Source organism: Littorina saxatilis, linkage group LG6 (genome assembly GCF_037325665.1).
Source record: "Littorina saxatilis isolate snail1 linkage group LG6, US_GU_Lsax_2.0, whole genome shotgun sequence".
Taxonomy (NCBI): Eukaryota; Metazoa; Mollusca; class Gastropoda; order Littorinimorpha; family Littorinidae; genus Littorina; species Littorina saxatilis.
Window position 1 is genome coordinate 21,600,773 of NC_090250.1, and position 27,483 is coordinate 21,628,255.

Here is a 27,483-nt window from a genome sequence, read left to right on the forward strand (position 1 = left end):
CAATTTACTTTAAATCATTTATTAAGTAAATTCAGAATTATTTTATGAACTGAAACAACACCGTAACATATAATCAGAGGAAAGATATTTCATTTGTCCAAAGTATGTTTATGAAATCTTTTTTTTAGAAACGTAAAAAACATCTAAAGCCGGGCATAAAAAACAAATCATGAGTTAAAAAAAAAAAAGTATCTGTGGTTAATTCATTAATTACACAAAATACAATGTGTTACAACTTTCTTACATTTTTAAAACAATTTCAAGTTTTAAACAAAATGTTATCCTCATGCCCAAGATCTGTGTAAGAATTTCCTCTGTATCCAGATCACGCTGTGGGATAAAATTTGAGACTGCAAAATGTGCACCAATTTGAGACTGCAAAATGTGCACATGAATGCAAACAGATGCATCAACAAAACAAATCAAAGAAGACATCTTTTTGGTATGCAAGCTCAGATTCATCGCTCCTTGTTTACAATCATTTCAATCAATACAAATATAAAACCTATCTTTGAACATCTGAAAACTTGGCAGTGAGGGCTGTCACGTCTCTATGGCATTACCATAGAAAAAAAGCAAACAAATACAGCAGCAAGTTTAACAGAAGATACTGATCAGTTATGCAACAGTAGCTTCACGGATAATTCTGTTCACTCCTTTCTGAAATATTTTCCCAAAAGCAATGAGAGTACATCGCTTTGATGGGAAACTCAAAATAGCTACAGAATTAATAACATTTTCAGTTATTTCTGCAGACAGACACTATCTTATTTCTAAATGCCATACATGCCACTACATGCCACAAGTTTCATCCACAAAAGACAAGGAATAAAGCTGGTCCCTGACTTTCTATCCTTCAAAACAATCACAAATTATGAAAAAGATAAAAAAAAAAGCTCCTTGATGAACCACAGCATATATCAGCAAAGAAGTCCTCATAATTCAAAACTTAGCACAGTCGCATAACTCATACTACAACAAAGAATGGTATTGAACTTGTAAAATGGAAACAAAATGATGTCAACAACAAATTTATACCCATGAAAACATGACTGCGACACAGAATTGATTCCTTATGAACAGTTCAGTGAACACTAAGAATAAGTTGTCATGATGCAAACATCCTGGAATACATTTGTTTCTCCTTCTTCTTCTCATCTTCCAATGTCTTCTTCACCTTCTGTATCTCCCTCATGATGCCTGAAACAAAATACAATGCAATAGAACTTCTCTTTTAAGATCCTAAGTTTGATAGGCGCAGTGGCGTGGTGGTAAGACATCGGCCTCCTAATCGGAAGGTCGTGAGTTTGAAACCTGGTCGCTGCCGCCTGGTGGGTTAAGAGTGGAGATTTTTCCGATCTCCCAGGTCAACTTATGTGTAGACCTGCTAGTGACTTAACCCCCTTTGTGTGTACACGCAAGCACAAGACCAAGTGCACACAGAAAAAATCCTGTAATCCATGTCAGAGTTCGGTGGGTTATAGAAACACAAAAATACCCAGCATGCCTCCCACAAAATCGGCGTATGCTGCCTGAATGGCGGGGTAAAAACGGTCATACACGTAAAAATCCACTCGTGCTAAAAACATGAGTGAACGTGGAAGTCTAAGCCCATGAACGAAGAAGAACAAGAAGAATTTTATATGAAGTCTTATATCGCGCGCGTATCTCCAGACTCGGACTCAAGGCGCAGGGATCTATTTATGCCGTGTGAGATGGAATTTTTTACACAATACATCACGCATTCACATCGACCAGCAGATCGCAGCCATTTCGGCGCATATCCTACTTTTCACGGCCTATTATTCCAAGTCACACGGGTATTTTGGTGGACATTTTTTATCTATGCCTATACAATTTTGCCAGGAAAGACCCTTTTGTCAATCGTGGGATCTTTAACGTGCACACCCCAATGTAGTGTACACGAAGGGACCTCAGTTTTTCGTCTCATCCGAAAGACTAGCACTTGAACCCACCACCTAGGTTAGGAAAGGGGGGAGAAAATTGCTAACGCCCTGACCCAGGGTCGAACTCGCAACCTCTCGCTTCCGAGCGCAAGTGCGTTACCACTTGGCCACCCAGTCCAAGAAGAAGAGATCCTAATTTTCGAGATCTTCTGTTAACAATGTCTGTAAAGCTACTTCCATTCTAAGACTATCTCCCTGATTTTTGTTTTCTCAAGTTTTTTTGAGTTCTTAAAACTTCCGCTGCATAACTTAATGTAAATGCCATTTTTTTTCAAAACCAGACATACCTAAACATGCGTTTCAGAGGGTGAACATCTGTGCACTAGAAGAGCACTTATTTTCTGGTTAGGTTTTTGTTTCCCTTTCTTTTTTACTTTTTACTTCTTTTCTTTGTTCACTTTACCACCATATAAACTGCTTTGCTGTGGTTGATTTGAGTTTAAAGAAAAACAAAAAAACACGACAGACTGCAAACGTTCCAAAATCTTGAATAAAAAAAACACAGAAATGTTTCTTATTGAAACCTTTAATTTTTGTCTTGTTTTGTCCAAGAAATAAACGTTCCAAAAACAAACATTTCTTGTAATCTTTGTCTCCGCAAAGACCTTATTCTGATTAACCAGGGAAGCAAACAGCAAAGACTAGTAATGTCTCACCTTTGTCATCAGGGCTTGATGCATGGGCCTGCTGGAATGCCATCTGCAAAACACAAATACAAGAAATGATTAAAAAAAATGGATAAAGACAAAAAACGGAGTAATTTGAATGAATGCCAAAAAAAGAATAACTTTCCATGGTAGTTGCTGAAGTCCAAACCACTTTAACCTTAACATACCCACAAACCTTATTAACAACATCAAACTGCTAAGATATGTGTATGTTTTATTCAAGATATGTGTGAACTGATGTGAAAAGATCACATGTACAGATCAAACTTATGCAGACTGCACAGGTTACGCAAGCTGCTACAGTACAACTCACACCAACATAAGAGTGTTTAAGTTTGTTTACCTTCTCCATCAAAGTAAAGTCCAACTCTCCTACAGTAAGCTAAGTACAAACAGGGTTCCACTGTATTGACAGTAAGATTATAATTACCAAAGCATTATCCCAGTCCTTCAGTCCAGTGTAGGCCTGCCCTCTTCGGAACTGAGCTTTGCTGTTGTTTTCATCTGCTGACATCACCTGTTCAAACAAACCAAATGTGAAAAGCTTGTGAATCCGATTCCAAGTCCCACTTTCTGATTTTGTTTGTTTGTTTGTTTAACGCCCAGCCGACCACGAAGGGCCATATCAGGGCGGTGCTGCTTTGACATATAACGTGCGCCACACACAAGACAGAAGTCGCAGCACAGGCTTCATGTCTCACCCAGTCACATTATTCTGACACCGGACCAACCAGTCCTAGCACTAACCCCATAATGCCAGACGCCAGGCGGAGCAGCCACTAGATTGCCAATTTTAAAGTCTTAGGTATGACCCGGCCGGGGTTCGAACCCATGAACCCACGACCTCCCGATCACATTGAAATAAAATGTGAGGCGTATTTACGCTATCTTCTGACAAGTGTACGTATCTTACATCAATTAAGTGGTACCATTGTTTTTAAAAAATCTGTCTTTGTGTAAATTGTGCACAAGGAATTTCATTTGTCACAATGTCAAAGACAGCAAATATTTCTGTGTTTGACGTATCTCAGTTAAGGTCTTTGTGGGTTGTATTTTTTTCATTCGAATGAAAAAAATGCTTACCTCATTGCAGTTCTCCAAAGCATCCTCGAAACTCCCTAATTTGATATTGCACGCAGCCCTGCAAAGAGAAAAGCAATCAGCGGTTTTAAGGAATTGTATTCCAAACGACTGTTCTTTCTTTCTTTATTTGGTGTTTAACGTCGTTTTCAACCATTCAAGGTTATATCGCGACGGGGAAAGGGGGGAGATGGGATAGGGGAAAGGGGGGAGATGGGATAGAGCCACTTGTTAATTGTTTCTTGTTCACAAAAGCACTAATCAAAAAATGGCTCCAGGGGCTTGCAACGTAGTACAATATATGACCTTACTGGGAGAATGCAAGTTTCCAGTACAAAGGACTTAACATTTCTTACATACTGCTTGACTAAAATCTTTACAAACATTGACTATATTCTATACAAGAAACACTTAAGGGTAAAAGGAGAAACAGAACCAAACGACTGTTGTTCACAAGCACAAACCCAGCATTACACTACAGTCACAATTGCACATACTTCAAATATACTTTTGAAGGGGAACAACCTTCCATAACCTCTCAGTCTCAATTTAAGGTTTAGAGTTGAAGAACAAAAATTGGCCTTGATAAAATGGTTGACTTCTCACAACAGGTACAGTATATTTCCCTTGCAACACCCATAATAAACATTGCGGCATTCAATGACCAGATCATATTCAGCTTTTTAACACACAACGCACACAAGCAGTGTATACAGATGCACTAGCACAGATTCAAAGGGAACAAACGTGACAACTAACACATTGAGTGTGACAGGAATATGTAGCTCCTTTTCCATTGCTTTCTGTTGCTCCTCCTCCATCTCCTGTTCCTCATCTAGTTTCTCCAGATACCTAAAACAAAAGAAATACATAATTATAAAATGTAAACATGACCTCCCTTATAAAATTCAGAACATATAATATATAAACTCAGCTGCATCTTCTAAACTAACCAGTAACGTTTTACTAGCCTATTGACGTATGTCCTAAGATTGGCAAATAAAGGACACATCCTCACTCACACCAACACACACACACAGAGAATTGCACTTTGAAATACTTTGAAATACTTCACAAAGCTATTGCAGCCAAATTATCATAAGCTTACATCAAGTTCTGCACAATAGAACAAGCTCTGTTGTTGTTTTTTGGGTGTTTTTTTGGCTCACGTAAGTGTAGCCTATGCGATCGTCATTTTTGTCTGTCTGTGCGTATGTATGTATGTATGTATGTTTGTGGTAGAAACTTTAAAGGTCCTTGTCTACATTTTTATACCGAAATCGCCATTTGACCATTAAAATGCAGAGTCTATTATCTACAATTATCAACAATACACCCCCTTTCGATCAGAAAAGACGAAGCCAGTGTAGCCGTTTGAAAATTCATTGTAGTATTCCAGCGTAGTACTCATAGTAGGATATCCTTATTTGGAAAATGCCAAGCGCAACACTCCTCTCAAATCCCGTGCATTTCGTGCGTTTAAAAAAAAGCGTGGACAGCGCTCCAGTGTCAAACTGTTGCTGCACTTGTTTGGGCATGAGCATAGTGACTATAAGCATAGTGACATGAATTTGATTGGTCAGTATTTTTAGGCAAAGCACATGTTCTCAGCAAACAGAAAACAAAATATTGGAAGCGTGAGTCACGCTACCCAAAAATAAAATCTTTTTTTTTCTATAACTTTTTTCCCCATGGATTCATTTATCATCTGACATAACTTTTTAGCGAAATCTAACCATAAGTTTATTGAAAAAAAGCAAAAATGTAGACGACCACCTTTAACATTTGACTAAACACTGAAATACTCATTTTACCTGGTTATTTTTCAAGCACTATCTTCAAACTATTGAAGTAATGATCAACATTTTGTCGGCATGTGTGTAGTTAAAGTGTGTATCCAAAGAAAACGGGTGGTAGGGAGTTTTGAGGGGGTAAAAGCAGGTGACTGGTTTGTGTCGTGTGTGGTATGTAGACCAGGTCAGGGGTCAAGATCAGGTCAGGTCGCGTGAAGGATTGTGGTATAGATTCACTTTTCAGTTCTCACCTCTACATTCGCCAATTCGGGGAAGGCGATTTCACATTGTTCGGTTTCTTAGCTCCAGAAAAATAGATACAGTAGATACCAAAGGAGATTTCCTACAGTTTGATCTGCACAGCGTGTTTCCAGTGTCTGCGCGAGGAAGAGCTGTCGAAAGCGCAGTGTCGATCTGGCAGTCGTGTCCCCGGTAAGTACAGACAGATCTGGGTGGCCGAGTGGTAACGCTCGGAAGCGAGAGGTTGCAAGTTCGACCCTGGGTCAGGGCATTAGCAATTTTCTCCCCCCTTTCCTAACCTAGGTGGTGGGTTCAAGTGCTAGTCTTTCGGATGAGACGAAAAACCGAGGTCCCTTCGTGTACACTACATTGGGGTGTGCACGTTAAAGATCCCACGATTGACAAAAGGGTCTTCCCTGGCAAAATTGTATAGGCATAGATAAAAATGTCCACCAAAATACCCGTGTGACTTGGAATAATAGGCCGTGAAAAGTAGGATATGCGCCGAAATGGCTGCGATCTGCTGGCCGATGTGAATGCGTGATGTATTGTGTAAAAAAATTCCATCTCACACGGCATAAATAAATCCCTGCGCCTTGAATATGTGCGCGATATAAATTGCATAAAATAAAAATAAAAAAATAAAAAAATAAATCCCTGCGCTTAGAACTGTACCCACGGAATACGCGCGATATAAGCCTCATATTGATTGATTGATCTAGTGTTTCCCACTCTTACAACGTGTCACCTAAGCTTACTGATAATCTGTTTTGTTTAATTTCTTTTTATTTCAGCAGACACGGATATCAAACACAGTGCTAGGCAGTCACCTCTAGTGAAATGAGTTGATCTAAAGTGCCTGTAATGTTTGGATGTCTTTGTTCTTGGTTCGGTTTATGTGAATTTCAAGACTTGCAGTAGAGTCTCAAGTTTGCTCTGCCCGTATAAAACTGTCCACCATTTATTTGAACATGCAGATATAAGGAAACGGAATGAATCTGTTCTCAAAGTCAAAATTATTACGATTTTGCCTCAGTTTCAAAACATGCTCTGTCATGGTTCTGTCTGTAAAATTTGGTACCTTGCAACAACTTCCTTAAATTCAAAAGACAGTTTTTGAATGCTAGATCTACCTAGATCTGTATCGCGTTTCATTCCAGACTCCTCTCTTTGATTGTACTGTTCGCTGTTTACGCACTTTCATGATTCGCTAATGTCTGTAACGTTTGGTAAACTTACCTTGCAACAGCTAATTCCTTGTCTTTGTTGGTATTTTTTTTCAAGGCAGCACAACGTAAGATAGCTTCTTTTGGACAGCAGGTAGAATGCGAGTTTTGAGACAACGACAGACGTCCAAAGAAAGCTTGCTGTGGAGTTTTGTTCTACATAATGGTACATGTGATTCTGTATTTTTCTGCGGTTAATGTTAAAGCTTAATGTGGTTTTTTTCCTCTGTTGGTTTCTTCCTCCTGAGTTGTTTGTTATCACTCAAACAAGACCATCAGAGAGTACCTCAGTTGCTCCTCAAAATGGACTGAATAGTGTGTTGACTGTGTTGACCATCAGAATTATTTTAAGAACCAGGCTGCTGCAGTCAGTTGACATGTTTCACATATTGTAGGGTTCCCATGCTGCATGGGTAAAGTAGCTTATTCAGTATCAAAACATTGTTTATATTTGTGTAGGTTGTAGTCATCACAACTAATCGCATTTTGCCTTTTGTTTCAGAAAGGAGGATAAGCTACAACAAGATCGACGCTATGTCAGACATGCCTCAGCCACATGACGACTTCCGAATTTAGATCCACTCGGCATGGTGACAAGTCTTGATGAAAAGTATAAGACTGAGGACAGCAGTGGAAAAAGTGGCCACATGGCAGGTACCTATTGCTTTGTGTCTGCAGTGCAAATGACAAATAAACTGATGGTAGATGTCCAAATGAACACAGTACCCGCAGATCTACTGCTGATTTACGACGGGCAAGCTACAGTCCAGGGCAGAGAAAACTGCAGCGTTGTAATCCAACTCTTCATTTGTTTCCATATCTTTAACTCTTAGTCGTATGAAAATTCCAAGAATATATTATCTTGATACGCAAGCTCTAGGGTAGGTTAATGATTGTAGATAAGCTTTGCCATGATAATTATGCTGATGCAGTTTAAAAGTGTGTATGTGTGTGTGTGTGTGTGTGCGTGTGACGGAGTGATTGAGTTTGTGTTACTGTTTGTCGATTTCTTACGGGAGCCTTGAAGGCTTCGCCTCCTGTTTTAACATCTTTTTACGTGGGTTCCAATGTATATCTATGTGAGAATTAATGACCAGAATTGGAGAGAGAAGTCCACATGTAAAACGTACCTCAAAGCCTTCTTGTACTTTCTCCTAGCAGCACCATATTTCCCAGCTTTGAACAGCTGGTTGCCAAACTCTTTGACTTCTAGCACTACCTTCTTTACCTCATCACGACACGTCTCCTGCAAGAACATTTCTTTCTTTCATCATGACAGAAACACTACCGTAACAACCTGGTTAAAATAATGACAATTGGCATAAAGATAATGTAGAAAATTGAAGATTGAAAAAAATTGAAAAAAATGGAATGAACAAACAATATGATGCAACATGACCAAAAGAGGATGAATTATGAATTCAACAAATTTTGACTTATATTTTAACACTACATTTTTAACTAGACCGGCCTGTTTTAGAAACAAGCAGGAGGGGGAAAGCCATGTGCTTAACCTAGCTGAAGAAACAAGGGACAAACATGATCAGAAGTGATTGTAAGATATTGAATCTGCCACGTCTTAGTTTCACTCAGCTCAACCTGATGTGCCAAGCAACTCAATAATTTCAAAACCATGTTCGCTTTATTCAAAACTGACACTGTGTTTAATTAAATGTTCTGCACTATTAACAACTAAAATCATGGAACATGTCCCAACAAAAACAGATTCAATATCACAGCTCTTCTTCCTTCTCTTAAACTGAGTTGAGCAACACACATGCACGCATGAACAGAAACACACTCACACACACACATACTCACAGACAGAAACACACACACACAGGAGCACACACACACTCACAGACAGAAACACACACACACACAAACACACACACACACAGCTTCATCCTTAACTCACCAACTTAAAATCTATCCCTGAGTCGCTGGGAAATTCAGCGTAGGTGTCGCCTGTGTCGTCCTGACGGAACTGAGACATGTCAAAGTCTGCAGGCAGCTCACCACAGTCAACTATCTTACACTCCTGAAATCAGACATACATCACCCAGCTTAAAGGCATATGTACGCGCTCCCGTGTTTACAAAGTGTAGTTTGCCCACAATCCATGTCAAATGCATCATAAGGCCATATAATGACGATATGTCGCAATGCGCGGACCATATACATGCATTACAGCTTGTTCTAGCCTCTGAAAAAGTGAGGATGTCAACAAAGACGCGGAGTTATTTCCCTTGCGTCAACGTTCCCTCTGTTGGCAAATCTATAAATAGGACGATCTAGATCAAAATAAAAATTCAAATATCTCAACATTTAAGGGCTCCTAGACCACAATATTTTGCAGGGAACTTAATTTAGCATGTCTCCAGCTGATGGTAAAGCAATTAGCGTGTATATTCATCGAGTTAATATGCCTTTAACAGTTTACTTACATAGTCTGACATGAATAGATGATGTTCGAAAAAAACTCATTTTTGTATAGGTTGTGGAAGAGTTGCTTTCCCTTGTTTCCACAGAAACACTGAGGCAAACCTACAACATCACGTGTACTTTCTGTCAGTGTTTGTATGGAAAAGCAAGAACAAAGCAAAGGGAAGCAACTCTTCCACAACCCCCAGAAAAAAATGAGTTATTTCCAGAATTTGTCAATTGGAGACTCCACCTTGTATGAAACACATTATAGGTTAAAATATCAGAGGGTATATATTTCTTAGATGCCACAAGAGGACACAAGGAAGAATAAGACAAATATACTAGCACAAAATGGGGAAAAATAGCCAAAGTAAGTTGCATTTTTCTTCACTATTAGTAATGAAAAAAGTCAAATGAGAGAACAAGAAAAAATATACAAATTAACAAGCAAACAATGAAAAGAACGGTGAGAAAAAATCTAACCTTCAAAGGTGTCTCGCCCTCCTTCTCCACATCTTCCAGCTCTCTGACAACGCTCTGTCCAACAATCACTTCACCGAAGACCACGTGCTTGTTGTCCAAGTGAGGCGTGGGAACCGTGGTGATGAAGAACTGAGAGCCATTGGTGTTAGGACCCGCATTGGCCATCGACAGCAGGAACGGGCGATCATGCTGCAAAAGACGCGCAAAATGATTCAACACCACTCCTTCGAAAGTCTGCAAGAACTGAGAGCCATCGGTGTTGGGACTCGCATTGGCCATCGACAACAGGAACGGGCAATCATGCTGCAGAAGACGAGCAAAATGATTCAACTCCACTCATTCGCAAGTCTGCAGGTTTACTTTTCAAGTACAGTGCTTTACCGCGGACTTCATGGCAGCCACCGGCCTGAAGATATGACGGCCATGAATATCGATCGCAGAAGAAGAAGTACAGTGCTATATCTGTGATGAAAGGACACCCTTGGAACGAGCTGAGAGACCCATTACATTACAAATGGCCTATCATGACAGGTACATTTTTTTGGCCAAGATAATTAATAAACAAAGGGACTTTAGAAGGTGTACTTTTATAGGGAGTGTCCTCTCATAAGAGAGACCTAGCTCACATCCCAGGCACCACTGTACAGTATTTTGCCAGTTATCAAAAGAAGCAGAAACAACCAGTTCAGCAGTTGCACAGAGCACAGATGTATAGATCTAACCTTTTGTAACAAAAACAGCAAAACAACCACCACCAACATTCTCTGACTATATTTTGCTTCAACTAAACTTGGAACCCATACACACACACATTGTCACACACACCATTTACAGACTGCTTACCTTTAGTTCTAAGTTTTCATCCTCAAACTTCTCTCCATAAATGCTTTCACCACCAGTTCCATTGTGATTTGTAAAGTCACCACCCTGGATCATGAAATCCTTGATAACTGGAAGGATAAAAAAAAAAAGCAATTGATACTATCAGCATTTTAGAAACCAGCAACACTGATAAACATGCACGAAGAAAATTTAAACAAGAATATATATTGATTTCCAAAACTCATGTGTGTCTGATTGTAAATGTATGACTCTTCAGACAATTAATAACACCTTTTTGGGTACTGTAGTTTGATATTTCTGGGTACCCTTTCCAAGGGCGTAAAACATATTTGTTGTTATGAGCCCAAGAAACAAAATGAACCACACTGATCATTTGAAAAAGGGGCTCTTCCCCTGACAACAAACCTGGGATGTTGATGGAACCAATAATACATTATCAATACTAAAATGACTACTGTGACCCTCACACACACACACATATATACTCTCTGTCCATGCATTACCGCCACCCCCTCCTCCCCCTATAATACAGATACATGTAGATGTACTCACTGCGGTGAAAAATGGTCCCTTTGAAATGGAGGTTGACACCTGGCTTTGAACTCTCGCCTTTTTCTCCTGTACATAATGCGCGGAAGTTTTCTGCAGTCTTAGGAACCTTGTCCGCAAACAGCTCAAATGCTATTTTGCCAACTGAAATCAAGACAGAACAGTGCTTCAGCAAGTTTTCTATTTTGTTAACTTTAATTAGTTTTCATTACAAAAACATTTCCATCATGAAAACACTCATCACACACTGCACATAGTGCTTTGGCTTTTTCGAGCAGATTTACACAAAATTGTTACTATGTCTAGAGTTGCTAAAGATATGGGCTCATGCAGACGTACGGTTTGAATGCCAGCAAAAACCAGTGTAAATGAAATCTGCATCCGCCGCTGAATAATGCAAGGTTTTATCGGTAGATTGAACAAAATCAAACGGTCTTTAAGTTTCACTAATGAAAGTCAAGAACAATTAATCAATGCTTTCATTACTCTAGAAATTAAACTGCCTGTGGGTTGCTTTTTTTCCCCCTTTAATTATATTTAACTTAAATACAAACAGCGAGGTGTCGATCCGTACATGCAATGGACTCAGTGGTAATGCAACTTTTTATTTTATTGAGGCTTTCCGGGAACATGCATCAATGCCTGTGTAAGCAAGAGGAAAAGTCTTTCCTGATAGAAAATGCAATTTCATAGGGATCAAGGCCGTTCAAACAATGTCACATGCAGCCGGAATCCACAATCGGAGAATGTGTGTAGGAGGATATAGCCTAGGCGGCAAACAGACCTTCTTCACCTTCTCCTTTCTCCAATTTTACCCCCTCAATTTGAGCCAGCCTTTACCCCTCATTTTAATACTGTACTGTATGGCATTGTTACAATTCCTGTCCTTAAAACTATATTTAACTTTTAAGTATTTAAATTTAAGACAAAACTCTCTGAGTGATCCCAAATCACACATTATATTCTCACTCAGCAGGAAACGTGGACAGGTCAGTACAAGATCCCAGCAGGGGAAAGAGAGACAGAGAAAAGGAGGGTAGTACAGCAAGCCCTGGGTTGCTAAAAAAAAACTTCCTTGGATGTTGTGTGTGTCACTGTCACATTGACATTGTCATTGTGTGGATTCACAAATCTCAACTACAGGCCTTGTTAGGGAAATATAGATCATTATGAAGAGCACCACTGTCAGGTGAACTTCACTACTGAGGGATGAATGGTTCATTCCTTTCAAAATCGAATTCTTTCGCAATATTTGACTTTTCTACACACCAGCCCACGTGTTTCTAGAACTCGGTGGAATATCGCTATAATGCGTGTATTCTGCTGCTATTCATAGTAACACCAAATTCGCCGGTATAGATGAACAAAGTGTGGTTGAAACATCTCCAATGTGTTGGCATTTGTAACAACCTGGTTTTACGTTGAAAACATCTGAAAATGCATAAATAACGCTAAGCCTTTTTTGACTGTGGTTTACCGTTTTCGTCACCGATAGAAACGTCAAAAAACACACGGGGGTTTCCAGCAGACGCCATTTTCGCAGTAATTCTGCCAAAGCGAGGCTGGAACACAACGGAAGTGACGAAATCCACAATTACATACAAGATTTGATGTTTTGCAAGTCACAATAATAGAAGAAAAGGCATAAAAGGAGACCACGGGATAGTCGGATCATAGTTCTATCACGTCGAGGCGGCAGGAAAGACATTGTGTAACGTAATTTGTTCGGACTGAAGTCAGTAACTAACAGCGATGGAGTTTCCCGACCTTGGAAAACATTGCTCAGATTCTACTTGTCAACAGTTGGGTAAGTACACAGCAGCAGGTTTGTGGGTGTAGTCTTTGTCTTGTCTTTCCTTTATTGCCCACAATCAGCAGTAGTGATTACTTTAAATACTTTTGATCCACAAATAATACTCTTGTTGTGACGGAACATAATGTTGACCACAGAAACAAAACAGTACATGTTATCTTTCTACTTTTTTTGTGACTGACACGCAAACGTAACAAACAATGAAACATTGTGGAAAACCTTCATAATTATTAGTATCTAGTAGTACTAGTTGTTACTAGTAGTAGTACTAGGCTACTATACTACTAGTGACAATGACACTTCGTTATTATACTAGTGCTAGTAGTAGTACTGTACTTGTGGTACTATCAAGTAACAGCTCTAGGCGATAACATAGATTTCTAAACAAGTACCTTAATTACGATACAAAGTAGATAAAAGTAAAAACACATCAATGTTAATAAGTTACCGTATTTTCCGGGTTACAAGGCGCTACAGCGCATATGGCGCACCCCCTTCTTTTAAAAAAAATTGTAATCCAGTCACCCATTGGGCGCAGGGGGCCAATAGGGCGCACCAAAATTGAAAAATGTGGGGGCTCGTCCGGGATCCTAGCACCTGTTGCTAGAAATTTCAGTCACCCCAACCTAGGCAAAGTCCTTTGTCCTTTTCCCTCAGCAAGTTCGATCGCTTTCAACTTGTATTCTGCATCGTTAGCAAGTCGCTTCGTCTTCGGCATGGTTGCTGTGTGACTGCATGTGTGAGGGTGTGTCATGAAATCAAACTGCCGAGAAATGTGACTATCAGTGTGAGTTGTGTAAACAAGTGCTCACGGAATTTTAAAAAACGACTACCGGTATTCGAGATGGAGGTGAGTTCTTGTCACGTTTTGTTCCCCATGATTTTTTCCCAATTTTTTTTTTTCGTATTTCATACACGGATTAGGCGCTTCGGTATACAAGGCGCAGGGGTCAAACTCGAGGAAAAAAGTCGCGCCTTATGACCCGGAAAATACGGTATGTGGGTGCAGCAGTAAACCCGATCGTGATACAAATAACATTATGCTTGAGACCCAGGATATAAGTTAAATCACACTCACTTTGAAGTATCATATGAATACCACTTTTTTACGCTATGCTGTGGCTTGAGAATATGTGGCGTGAATTGAAGGGGCTGTTTCAGAGACCAGACGCTCAAGAACTGACTCATCGATTCTCACCCTTGGGCCTTCAGTCCGTGTTATTGTCGCATTTTCATTGTAATTCTGAGGCCTGATTCTTCAGTCATTGACACATGCTGTAGTTTTCAATGTGATGCAATTGTTGATTTGTCCTAACCTCTGGCCGGTAGTCTTGACGTGTTTCTCTTCCTCAGATTTCTTGCCCATGAACTGTGATGCTTGCGGAAAAACATTCTGGTAAGTTTTTCTGTTCAAACATGTATGTGTACATTCCATACTCTCTGTGTTAAAAAAAAATCAGTTTAAGCTTAGAAAAGTTCTGTTTACTGCATGCAAGTGCAATTGTATGTAAAACCAAACACAAGGAAGTAAAGTCTTCAGATGTTTTTGCTTCAATGTAATTGAGATATTACCAGTTGTCTGTATTACTAGTACGAGTTATTTCTAATATGCTGACTGTTAGCAAATGATAACAAGACATGTCGAGAAAAAAGATATCAAGCATGAGCCTTTTAGGCGAATGCTGATATCGTTTGTGACGATGGGCGGTGCCTTGCTGTTCCGTTACGCACCCACCGACAAAACTCGCTTTTCGGTATTTTTTAGATAAAGAGAGTATTACCTGACAGCATTTGAAGTGTCATTCTTTAGAATAAATCACGCTGATATTGTTGAATTACATTTTTACTTTGTCTTGTTAATTTTTAGCGTGATATACAAAAAGGGTCCCTGCCTGAACGTTATAACATTTAGAGGGTCACCTAGAATCCGTCCTGATTGGTCAAAAAGCCATATGGGGCACTGAATTGGTAATAATAGTCACTAATTTTGTGCCATTGCCCATGAAGGGGAGTTTACTTATTTTAATTTTAGATGATCTTCTTGTCGTTCGCCTAGGTTACACTTGGAGTCCAGCTTTTAGATGATATAGGTTTGCTTAAAGTTAAAAAGAAGAAGGTCAGGGGCGGATCCAGGGGGGGGGGGGGGGGCAGTCGAAAATAAATATATATATATATATATATAGAAATAATGAAATCAATTCGAAAATAAAGAAAAGAATAATGGCAGATTGCCCCATTTTCCTTGTTTATATTCAAATTTCCGGGGGGGGGAGGGGGGGGGCTTGCCCCCGAACCCGCCCTAGGAGCTGGCCGTTGTCTTCTTAAATGACTGCTTTGGAAGGTAGTTGGGTAATTTGTTGGCTTAGGTTGCATCAGATTGGTCCATTTTCCTTGTTTTGATCCAAATTTGTCCTCTTAAATTAACTTTTTGGAAGGTGTATTACTAATGGGGGTAGTTTCTTGGCTCAGATTGTTCAATTTTCCTTGTTTTTATAAAAAAAAATTCCGGGAGTTTTGGGTGCTTCGCGTCGTTAAACTGTCCCTAACACAAATGTGGAACCCCCCCCCCCCCCCCCCCCCCCTTAAAAAAGATGTGATCCGCCCCTGAAGGGATTTAAGTTTTGGTGAGTTTTGTCACAAAATAAATTTATGTTATATGCTTCTGTGATGCTAAGGTGCCTAGATAAACAACAAGATAATTTTTTTAATCATTGTGAATATCTTGCTTTTTTTATCAACTTGGGAATTATAGCTTTAATTTGATAACTTGAAAGATGTATGCTAATTCATGTGTTGTTCTGCCTTTTTTCAGCAAAGACCACATCGGGTATAGCACACATAGCTGCCCCAAATCCTACCAGAAGGTAACTTTTTAATTCTGTGTTTATTTGCACTGAAACTCTAAGATGTAACATAAGGAAAAGTACATCAGAAGAGCAAAGAAAGAGAACTGGTCAGGCCTGTCTCAAAATCAAAATCTTTGCAATAAAAATCTTTCTGGGTCCAACTTGTTCTGAATGTAATCTTACTCCTGTTATTAATACAGTATTACCAAGCAGCCTAACCTTAACGTTCCATTTTGAAAAGAATTTCTGAAAAAGCAAATCCTTAGGCTTAAAAGGGGTGGGCCATCGGGGGTGGGGCTTACTCTTAAATCTGGGGTCTTGAAAAGGGGTTCCATTTCCATTACAATTTACATACTTACGGCAAGTTGAATTTGACAAACAGTGGTGCCCCCCTTTTAACTAAAGAGCCCCAAAATGTAATACTCCCCGTTCTAAGACTCTGTTTTCTGAGATTTTCTGTTCATAACCCCTGTAAATTGACCCCCATTTTGAGATTCTCTCCTTTTTATTATTTTAACCCCTTCACTGCCACAGTATAACAGCATTAAATTACATATTCTTACTCAACTCACAAATAGCAATTAACTCTAGTTCAGTGCTGGTAACGCTGTACGCGTCCCCTTGGTAACCAAGGGAGACCACTCTAAAAAAGAAAGTGATCCATCCCATAATGCCAGACTATCAACAGTCCGACATCCGTATGCGCGCGCATACGCCGCCATCTTATCATTCCACTCTCAGCGAGCGACGTGTCTGGTCGCGTTTTGTTGTACGCTCCGGCTGTGTTCAGCCTTGGTCTTTGTGTCCTGACTTTGACTTCGCCCCTTGGTCTGCCGCCGAGCTTTGTCTATACCCTGGCTGTTTTTGGGTGAGAGCTTTCTTGTTTTATGTAACTTTGGCGACGTTTCTGTCGCACGTTTGTGAACTTGTAAAATTTTTCATTTTCGAAAATTTTTTGTGAGTTCGCTTTGACATGGCGGAGTGCGCCAAGAATAGAACTAGTTCGAGACAGGCTGCTGCTTCAGCTTCTCCGGCTGCTAGTACTTCTTCCTCTATGAAAAGTTCTCCGTCTAGAAGAAAGAGTGATGGAATTTCCGCCACTTCTCAGATAGAACCGGGAAATGTAGGATGTGATGTTGATGTTGTTGTTGACAAGCCTTCGTCCGCCATTTTGTCCGCGAAGAAGGACAAGGTCACACGTAGTGATAAGGATAAGGATGTTGTTAAACCGGTTGTTTCGTCGGGGGCTCCTGGTGATTCAGGTGTGTCTCCCGCCGATATTGCGTCATTGCTTTTGACTTTAAGTACACAGGTTTCTACTTTGGCGGCCGTTTTGTCGTCGACGAAAGCAGAGATTCACGCACTTCCGGCTGGCGTCTTTGATGTCTCTTCGTTGGGTAGAGTCAGGTCTTCACCGACTCCTTCCACTTCCGGTTTCGCTTCAGCTTCCGCTGCGGCTTCCGCTCTGGCTGCTCCTACCGTGGTTCGGGCGGAAGTGCATGCGTCTGAGCATGCTGATGGTCGGCTGGTGTCCCTTCTGCATGAGCCGGTGCGTTCTAAAGGTATGTCTTCCCCACAAGTTACCAGGTTCTCTGGTGACGGTGGGGTGCGATCACAGGAGAGAGTAAGCCACGTGTGTGGTGAAAGCCCTCCTGCAATTTCTGGCCAATGGCATCGCGCCGGTCCAGCAGTTGCAGGGAGCCCTGTGAATCGTAAGAACTCTGCATATACCTCTGATACAGTGTCGGGTATGCCGGTTCTATGATGGTGGGTGTGACTCCGAGGACTTTGCAAGTCTCTCTGGCGTTGACCCACCTGGGGGCAGGAAGTTGGGTGTGTCTCAGAGGACCGCTGCAGGTCTGCAAGTCTCTCTGGTGCGCATCTACCTGACTACGATGGCGAGCAGGAAGGGTGCGTCCATGGTTGGACGACGCCCAGGTTACTTGCCGTTCTAGTTGTCCAGTGCGGTGACGTGGGCTAACGAGAATGGCATTTAAGTTTTGTGGAACTTGGTGATTCTCGGATTGACCGCGAACGGCGGCTTTCCTGGGGTCACCTTCCTGATTGCGATTGCGAGCATGAAGGAAAGGATAACGAGGGTGCGTCCACGGTGGACGACACCCAGCTTACTTGCCGTTCAAGTTGTCCAGCGCAGTGACGTGGGCAGCGGAAAACAGCATTTAGGTGTTGTCGAAGTTGATGATTCTAGGATCGACCGCGAACGGCGGCTTTCCGGGGGTCACCTTCCTGATTGCGTTTGCGAGCATGAAGGAAAGGATAACGAGGGTGCGTCCACGGTGGACGACACCCAGCTTACTTGCCGTTCAAGTTGTCCAGCGCAGTGACGTGGGCAGCGGGAAACGGCATTTAGGTTTTGTGAAAGTTGGTGATTCTAGGATCGACCGCGAACGGCTTGGCTGGGAACGTCTTTCCGGGGGTCACCTTCCTGATTGCGTTTGCGAGCATGAAGGAAAGGTTAACGAGGTTACTTCCTTATGAGGGTGGTTCATGGGGATGGACGACACCCAGCTTAACTTGCCGTTCAAGTTGTCCAGCGCAGTGACGTGGGCGGCGGAGAACGGCATTTAAGTTTTGTCCGGAAGGGGTGGTTGAGAGCTAGGCGTTACTTACTCCACCTCTATCTGGTTCTGACTTCTGGAAGTTCGGAGGAACAGGATGTTCGCTTCAGCTTCCGGGAATCGTTGTCCATTGCCCTGGAGTTGGCAAATGGCCGCGGGTAGCCGGGTTCTCCGGTGGAAGTGGTGTACGTTCGCAGGAGGAATGTAGCACGCATTTTCGTGGCTGGGCAACGTAAGCTTCCGCCCAGGGGGCAGGAAGTTGTTGGGCTGGGTGATTCTTGGGTTGACCATGCGAGTCTCTCTGGGGGTCACCTTTCTAACTTGAATATTGGTAGGAAGGGGTGGCTGAGAAAAGTTTTCTTTACTTCGTCCACCTCTTTCTTCGTTCGACGACTTCCGGATTTCGGATGAACGGTAGGTTCACTGCCGCTGCCGGGAATCGTTGTTCTTTGCCCTGAAGATGGCAAATGTCTTGTAGTTTGACTTTCTCTTCCTCCCGGGGGGCAGGAAGTGAGCAGTAGGGCTGGTTCTTTGTTGGACAATTAAGTCAAACAGGGAATCAGCTTCCCGATTGCACGTTTGTGCTTGACGGCTGTTCAGATGAAGGTGCTTCCGCTTGTCTGAAAAGCACTGAATTCAGGTTCCGTTTCATGTTAGCAAGTGCAGTGGCGCTCGCAGCTGAAATGGTTCGAGGTGCAATGGGTTCGTCTGGTGTGTTTATATGCAACCGGTTGGTTCGGATGTTTACTAATCCACGGCCGGTTTCGCTTCCGCTTTGCGGCTGTGTCTCTGGTACAGGATGGGATAGCCTTCTATCGTTAACACTGTGGTGTTGGTAGTCGGCACTTTTTAGCCTTTGGCTTCCGGTTCCGTTACTGCGGTTCCTTAGCTGTTTTACAGGCGGTATCCACTTCCTCTTCCAGTTTTCCGGCTGGAAGGAGCAGGTGGATGTTCAAACTTTTCCGATTTTTGGCAAGTATCGCCTTATCGGGATTGGTGACTGGTTCTCATCATTTCGATGATCGTTATGATGCTATTGATCAAGGGGAGGCTCATACTTCAGCTGTGTCGCTGTTCGCGGCATTTTATAGTTGATTTGAGCCTTCTGGGGAGAATCTTTGAGTGTTGAGTTCTTAGATCCTCTGGCCCGTCGCGATATAACCTTGAATGGTTGAAAACGACGTTAAACATCCATTAAGGAAAGGAAGAAAGAAAGATCCTCTGGCAGGGTCTTTGTGCACTTGTGGATTTTTTCACAAGCGAGTTGTCTTTGTCTCCACTATCTTTGTGGACTACGTTCGACTTATACCTGCAACGGTGTTGCTTTAGTTTGTGTCTTACGCTCAAGTAGCGTGTCACTCGCGGAGCTCTTTCGGTAGGCTTCGGTTAACTCCAAGCTTAAGAACTTAGGTTCTACGGAACCGCCCTCGGGTTTGGCAAACATCCATCTGGATTTTGATAGCTAGGGGAAACTGTCTGTAAGATCAAGATCTCCTAGCTCGGGTAGATTGTGGCTTCGGTTCTTTATGATCGGCACTTTCGAACAAAACTTGCTTTTATTCTCTCTCTTGTTTGAAAGGTCTCTTTTTGAGGCCGCTTCTAGGCACGCGGGCTTTTATCTATCAAAGAGACGCTCACGGTAAAAGGAAGGCGCGAGGCAGGCCTTGGCTGTTGTTTTTTCCAAACGAAAAGCTTCAGGCGGGCTGTTATCTACTTTAGCTTTTGGCTCTATACCCTCGTTTTCACAGGGTCTTCTTCATAGGTCGTTCTGGCGGCCGGTTGGTCGCACAGTACGGGTCGTCGCAATCTGGGTTCCAGACCTCTTAAGGCTGGCAAGAAGGCGTTTTTGCTTTCTTACATTCGAATTACACGGATGTCTACTGTAAGGGTATTCTTGAGATACGTATGGGCTTCCCCCTCAACTCTGGTTTTGGTTCAGGGTCTTTATAGGGGATTTGTTCACTTGTCACTTAGACTGGCTTGGTACAAAGCGCTTACTTCTTACGGAAAGAACTCCTCTTCTTTCTGTTTAATGCAGGTGGAGTGCCACCTATTCTGGGTTTCCGTTTTTTCTTCCTTGTCTTACTTTTAAGACTTTATGTAATTTCTGTCACATTGTTACGGCTTGGCGCAGTGTTGCTTTAACCCGTTTCAAGACTAGCCTGGCGGATCTACACGGAAAACGGCCAAGCTTACTCTTGCAGCTTCTGTGAGAAGTGGGAGTAAGCGTACTTTCTGGCTTTTTTGAATATGGACAGCTTTCTCAAGAAAGACTGATCTATGACTTTTGGGTTTCTTCGAGATTTTCAGGCAGTTTATGCGGAAAACGGGAAAACTAGCTTCCAATTGCATTTTCAATTTATGAAGCAATACTTCGGCTCCTTTAGAGTCAGGTTTAGTCATTTGAATATTGCGAGTTTCGGAAATTTTTCTGACTTTCACTGATCTTATTAGATCATTGAATTAAAGGGCAGTTTTTTTGAGATATTTGGCTTCTATTGAGGTTGAACCGGTAGTCAACTAGTTTGGCTATCTTGATACGCAAGGCAGTTTTTCTAACTTTGCTCGCTACGTCTCGTTGAGGAAGTGAGGTTCATACTTGATCCGGCTTAGCTAAAGATATTTCAACCGGAAAAGAGGGTTCTATATCTCTCAAATTCGGGCCAGAAGTTTTAGCTAAAAATCAGAAACCGGCCCAAATTTCACCTGTCATTAACATTCCTGCTTTGAGCAACACTCTTGCTCCTGGAGACCCCGACATCGTTAACTGTCCAGTTAGAACTCTCAGCAGTCGTTTGTCTAGAACGCAGTTCATTTGTTCAGGAAGTCAAAAATTGCTTTTCATTTCGCTCAATACAGCAAGGTGCAAAGACATTGCGTAAGTGACTTTAACCAAGTGGGTCTCCACATTGATTAGACAAGCGTATTCCTGGTGGCATACTCAGTCCGGAGAGGTTAGGGCGGTTCTTCCCCTGACTTCGGCAAGAACTCATGAGGCAGGGGCATGGGCCTCCTCTGTGGCAGTGCTCCGATCAGGCTGATGTTTTGGAGGCGGCCTATTGGAAATCAGAGGATGTCTTCCTGAGTTATTATCTCAGAGACATCGCCTCCTTCAGACGGGACGGCGGTTTTGCGCTACCTTCTATGGTGGCAGCAGGACAAGCCCTTCTACTTTGATTTTGATGAGTACCCGCCACCTATAGTAGCAATCTGCTATTTGTGAGTTGGGTATGGATATGTAATTTAATTAAAAATTTTAAAAGTAAATTTTCATTTAATTAATATACTTACCCAACTCACAACGTTTATTCCCTCCCACCTCCCCGCTGTGGTTGGTACTGGGGTCTAAAAAAGAGTGAGTTGGGCTTCGTTTTGGAATGATAAGATGGCGGCGTATGCGCGCGCATACGGATGTCGGACTGTTGATAGTCTGGCATTATGGGATGGATCACTTTCTTTTTTAGAGTGGTCTCCCTTGGTTACCAAGGGGACGCGTACAGCGTTACCAGCACTGAACTAGAGTTAATTGCTATTTGTGAGTTGGGTAAGTATATTAATTAAATGAAAATTTACTTTTAAAATTTTTAATTTTGGTATGGCTGTGCGCCAGGGCAAATTTCGCTTTCTTCGGTAGGTTCACTAATCTGTTCACTGCTCAATCATTTATTGAGATATCTCTTAGATCTTTGGCATGTGATTTGCCTACACCCTTGGCTATTATCTGATAACATGATCATTGGACTTTGTTTGTGATTGTTATAGTAAAAATCGATATAATGACCATTTTTGTCAAAAATTACAGTTTCCAAACTTTCACACACACACTGCAGCACGTAAAACTGCAGAAAACACAGCTAAAACTGGTGTCAAACATCAGGTACTCACATTACAGCCCATAACAGTATTCTTCTGTGTGGTAATCCATAAATCACTTCTTGTAGAGCTTCCAGAACACTATCATTTGAAAACGGGTCTACAAGTTGATGTCCGACTTTCGGCCGCCATTTTGAATCTTATAGATCGGAAAAAACTTCTAAAAATGTTTTTACCACGTGGTACTAACTTATCTGAACGGTCAATGGGAAAGAACTGTGTTTAAACCCCTACAAGAAGTTGGACAGTGGTTACCTCCCATTTAGTTTTCACAAATGTCCTGAAAAGTGCTGATGTAAATGCCACGTACCTAGTACGTGTATGGGCGTATGACAAACCAAACATGACCACGTATCTAGTACGTGCTGGGCAGTGAAGGGGTTAAGAACTGACTTTCTCTGATTGTTTGAGGTCTTAAAAAGCGGGTTCCACTGTATTTTATTCTTCGTTTTTTCAGGATAACCAGGTGCCAGTGTGTCCTCTGTGCAACACCCCCTGCCCTGTGCAGAAAGGTGTGGCACCAGACGTTATTGTTGGGCGACATATAGATAACGACTGCCAGTCAGATTCCGCCAAACAACGAAGGAAGGTAAATACTGTCATGGACCGTCTTGTGTCCACAATGATAATTGATAATTTTATTGCCAATTTTAATGTATGCAGAGCTAAAACTAAAAGTGCAGAACAGCATTTCAATACATGTATTACGAAAAGTTAGTGCCTGACATCCTTGGACATCAAGTCTGATAAAAAAAATCTTGTTTTTCATGTAAATTTTACTGTCCACAGCTTTGAATAATGCACTGTTTCAGTTAATTATTAGCTGTGCGAAGAATGAAAAATTAACAAATAAAACTTTAAATTTTCCTCCATAGTGAGAACACTACATTGGGGTGTGCACGTTAAAGATCCCACGATTGACTAAAGGGTCTTTCCTGGCAAAATTGTATAGGCATAGATATAAAAAAAATGTCCACTAAAATACCCGTGTGACTTAGAATAATAGGCCGTGAAAAGTAGGATATGCGCCGAAATGGCTGCAATCTGCTGGTCGATGTGAATGCGTGATGTATTGTGTAAAAAATTCCATCTCACACGGCATAAATAGATCCCTGCGCCTTGAGTCCGAGTCTGGAGATACGCGCGCGATATAAGACTTCATATAACAAAAGAACATAGGCCAGTTATTGGTATGTGGTTAAGTTTTGTTTGTAGAAAAAAGACTGTTCATTTTGTATTTATTTTCCACATATGATCAACATTTAGTTTTATTCTCTTTCGGGTCAGTATTATGCATGAACATTTGTGACTCTCATGATTGCAAAATCCTACCTGGACTCATTGTTTGTCGTTGCCAGAGTTGATCAAAGCCTTGTTTTATCTGTTTTCATTGCGTTACTTCTAACCTAATGATATTCTTGTTTCAGATTTATACCAACAAATGTTCCCTCAAGACTTGCAAGAAGAAAGAGGTAAGATCTGTTTTGATGTAAGTTTTGATGCTTTCTATAGCTGTAGATGTATGCATGTGTTCCTGGGTAGCTAGACTTAAAATTGATTTGTGTACTGTGCTTAATTATGATTTAACTGCAGTGCTTTCTTAACTATTTTATTCACTTTGCCAGACACGAGTGGTTATAATTATGTTTTGCATTATGTCACACACATGTGAATCGATGTGGATTTTTTGTTTGTTTGTTTTTTTAACAGGTGCATCAAACACTGGGAGTGTAAACTTTAGCAGTGTATTTGATCAGCTTTCTTGTTGTGTTCTCTGCGCTATTGGTGATACCACCTAATACCGTATCTTTTTTCTTCAGCTTGTGCCAGTGACCTGTGATAAGTGTCATCAGAACTTCTGCCTTCGTCATCGCAATGAGCTCGACCATGACTGTCAGGGTTTCCAAGATTCTGGACGAGGGGTTTCCAAATCAGGGTGAGTGTCTATACTCTGAAATGTATTCATTGGAGTGATACAGCAGAACCTGCCCTGTCGTCCACCTCTCGATAATAACCACCTGCCCATAATGACCATGTACATATTACATGTACCAGTGTAAGGGGCGAGGAAGTAGCTCAGTCGGTAGCGGCGCTGGCTTCACAAACCAGTTGTCTTTATCGCCGTATCGGTGTGGGTTCGATCCCCACGTTTGGCGAGAGAGATATTTCCAAGAGTCAACTTTGTGCAGACTCTCCTCGGTGTCCAAACATCCCCGTGTGCACAGCGAAAGTCTCGGGGCTTGGAAACACGAATACATGCATGCAGGAGAGAACAAAATGGGTAGTGTCGTACTGCTGTATGGTAGCTCGCTTTCCTCAGGGTATTTCCCTGAGGGTAACCTCACAGGACTATATAAAATCTTATCCTTATCCTTATTGTCCCCTACATACTCATACAGGCCCATGTTGTTGTTTTGTTCCCTTGGTTTATTTCTTTTGTTTTCATGCTGCTGTATTATTATCACACAGTATCGGTCTAATGTCCTCGATACTTAAACTCGCATGTTCTGTAAAAAATAAATAAATCATCAATATTTCATCACCTTGGGTTGAGGTTTTAGGTTTACTCCTCCGAGTCTCTCTTTTTCATTATGTGTACATGTACGTTAGAGTGAGCACGACATCAGATATTTGTCCAAAACATCTTTCTTGATTGCTTGTTTGTTTTTTTCTATTTAAAAAAAAACTGATCGTAGATGTCTTTCCGTCTTCCAGGGCTGCAGCTGTATTCAGACATTTTCTACCATCATCATCCTCGTCATCCAAACACACGTCTTCATCAGGAGCTAAAAAACAGCCACAGCAGACAACTCTGACGGGATTGGGAAGACAACTGGACCAGTAAGTTATCACTTGGCGGGTTACTGATTTTGATGATAGGCATGGAATAATTTGATGTTGCTCTAGATCAGTGCATAGAAGCTAATGTTGACATTTAGAAGCGACCATTTCTTTGTTTAGTTTTTGAGTCACTTGAGAAAAAGTGACTCTATGTAATCGGTCAGTGTTAGTCTGTCCGGCCGGCCGGCCGTAGACACCACCTTAACGTTGGACTTTTCTCGGAAACTATCAAAGCGATCGGGCTCATATTTTGTTTAGTCGTGACCTCCAATGACCTCTACACTTTAACGATGGTTTCGTTGACCTTTGACCTTTTTCAAGGTCACAGGTCAGCGTCAAAGGAAAAATTAGACATTTTATATCTTTGACAAAGTTCATCGGATGTGATTGAAACTTTGTAGGATTATTCTTTACATCAAAGTATTTACATCTGTAGCCTTTTACGAACGTTATCAGAAAAACAAGGGAGATAACTAGCCTTTTCTGTTCGGCAACACACAACTTAACGTTGGGCTTTTCTCGGAAACTATAAAAGTGACCGGGCTCAAATTTTATGTGAACGTGACTCATTGTGTTGTGAATAGCAATTTCTTCCTGTCCATCTGATGCCTCATATAATATTCAGAACTGCGAAAGCGACTCGATCGAGCGTTTGCTCTTCTTGTTGTTGTTGATGTTGTTGTTGCTTTTTCTGTTTTGGTGTTTGTTTTGACGTAAATCTGTATATTGCCATGTATCAGTCAATGCATTTTATGAAAGCAAGCCTCCTAGTATATGATTTATGAATATTTTTATTGTGAAAAGCTGTAGTGAAATAACACAGGTAGCTTTTAACAGCTCTAGGTGTTAAACAAGTTGTTGTATGTTTGTTTTAATCAGAGATCGGCGTACAAGACAAGCTGGAACGTCAAGGTCTCATGACAACATCATGCCTGGGCATATGGTGAGTGTGTATGCCTGTAATCTTTTGAAATCGTGATAGATTACACATAGGGTCATAATAATAATAATAATAATAATGCAAACTTTTATAGCGCTATTCTAGAAAATTGTCTACTCTTAGCGCTTTACAATACATACATCGACCAAGCATACTATACACGCACAGGCAAAGAAACCGACCAAACATAACCAACAAACTATACATGCACAGGCAAAGAAAACGACCAAACATACAATACACGCACAGGCAAAAATAACGACCAAACATAAACAAACATACTATAACCAAACATAACCAACATACTATACGCACGCAGGCAAAGAGAACAATCAGCACATATAATTATTACTGACATCTAATAATGCAGGCATACAGTGACAATCCAATACACAGCCTAAGCACATGAACCACAATAGGCGTCTATATAAAAACGTGTCAACAGTACTATTTACACACACACAGACAGTGCTGACACAAAGCGCAGAAAATGTATATACGCGTTATTTTAGGCACTAGGTAGGGGGTGAGGTGGGGCAGGATGGGGTGGGTGGGGAGATGCTGGAGGGGAAATCACTTGCGCTGGAAGAGGTGTGTTTTGAGATTTGTCTTGAATGTAGTGAGAGAATCTGTGTGTCTGAGAGGCAGAGGTAATCTATTCCAGGTCACAGGGGCTTGATAGGCGAAGGACCTCTCGCCACATGTCTTTGTTTGCACTGTGGGGAGTCGGAAGAGTCGAGTGTCGGCGGCAGAGCGAAGCTGACGAGAGGGGGTGTAGAGATTGAGGAGTTCTGACAAGTATTCTGGGGCAGAACCAGAAACGACGGCAAAAGAAAGAGAGGAGAGTTTGTATTCGATCCTTTTAGTGATAGGCAGCCAGTGTAGAGAGTGAAGAAGGGGTGTGGCGTGTTCATACTTGGAAGATTTGAAGACCAGGCGGGCAGCGTTATTTTGGATCCTTTGAAGTCTATCTAAAAGGTACTTGGGGAGACCGGCCAGGAGAGAATTGCAATAATCTATCTTTGAGAGGACTAAAGAACACACTAACGTTTTGGTTGCATCAGTGGTGAGGTAGTGACGGACTGAACTAATCTTGCGCATCTCTAGATAGGCGGACTTGCAGATGTTAGAGATGTGTTTTTGGAAAGAGAGAGTTGGATCGAGAGTGACGCCAAGGCTGCGGACAGACGGAGAGAAAGAGATAGGTAGTTCGTTGACAGTGAGAGAGGCAGGAAAAGAAGGGTGATTGAGAAATTTCTTGGGACAGGCCAGCATAACTTCGGTTTTGTCACTATTTAACTGGAGTTTGTTTAAA

The 27,483-nt window shown here is 41.5% G+C and overlaps 2 protein-coding genes and 1 long non-coding RNA gene across 4 annotated transcripts in view; 2 read left to right on the forward strand and 1 right to left on the reverse strand.

Moving 5' to 3' along the window:
- Nucleotides 1-3: 3 nt before the first annotated feature.
- Nucleotides 4-12,833, reverse strand: LOC138968742 (peptidyl-prolyl cis-trans isomerase D-like). Its single transcript, XM_070341374.1, has 11 exons — nucleotides 12,754-12,833; nucleotides 11,280-11,420; nucleotides 10,728-10,834; nucleotides 9,885-10,073; nucleotides 8,893-9,015; nucleotides 8,105-8,220; nucleotides 4,475-4,567; nucleotides 3,719-3,776; nucleotides 3,066-3,152; nucleotides 2,624-2,666; nucleotides 4-1,200 (listed from the first exon to the last, which is right to left on the reverse strand). The coding sequence occupies exons 1-11, from the start codon at nucleotides 12,809-12,811 to the stop codon at nucleotides 1,109-1,111; spliced, it is 1,107 nt and encodes a 368-aa protein (XP_070197475.1). The 5' UTR covers nucleotides 12,812-12,833; the 3' UTR covers nucleotides 4-1,108.
- On the forward strand, nucleotides 7,004-7,584 carry LOC138968745 (uncharacterized). Its single transcript, XR_011456273.1, has 2 exons — nucleotides 7,004-7,140; nucleotides 7,477-7,584. It is a non-coding gene; the product is annotated as an uncharacterized lncRNA (long non-coding RNA).
- Nucleotides 12,761-27,483, forward strand: part of LOC138968743 (AN1-type zinc finger protein 2A-like) — a 29,286-nt gene continuing 14,563 nt past the window's right edge. Inside the window, exons 1-8 of one of the 2 annotated variants that reach the window (XM_070341377.1) lie at nucleotides 12,761-13,083; nucleotides 14,443-14,485; nucleotides 15,902-15,953; nucleotides 22,845-22,976; nucleotides 23,815-23,859; nucleotides 24,208-24,323; nucleotides 25,103-25,228; nucleotides 26,108-26,171. In XM_070341377.1, coding sequence (XP_070197478.1) covers nucleotides 13,029-13,083; nucleotides 14,443-14,485; nucleotides 15,902-15,953; nucleotides 22,845-22,976; nucleotides 23,815-23,859; nucleotides 24,208-24,323; nucleotides 25,103-25,228; nucleotides 26,108-26,171 — 633 coding nt within the window. In that variant the 5' untranslated portion in view covers nucleotides 12,761-13,028. The remainder of the gene's footprint in view (nucleotides 13,084-14,442; nucleotides 14,486-15,901; nucleotides 15,954-22,844; nucleotides 22,977-23,814; nucleotides 23,860-24,207; nucleotides 24,324-25,102; nucleotides 25,229-26,107; nucleotides 26,172-27,483) is intronic. The other variant, XM_070341376.1, reaches the window with a different exon arrangement.

Excerpts from the sequence above, each read along its gene's own strand:
- LOC138968742 (XM_070341374.1), bottom strand. The coding sequence starts at position 12,811 with ATGGCGTCTGCTGGAAACCCCCGTGTGTTTTTTGACGTTTCTATCGGT. Across the intron at positions 10,074-10,727 it reads ATGAAAACTTAGAACTAAAG|CATGATCGCCCGTTCCTGCT; the intron begins GTAAGCAGTCTG and ends CGTCTTTTGCAG. Across the intron at positions 9,016-9,884 it reads AGGGCGAGACACCTTTGAAG|GAGTGTAAGATAGTTGACTG; the intron begins GTTAGATTTTTT and ends GTCTGATTTCAG.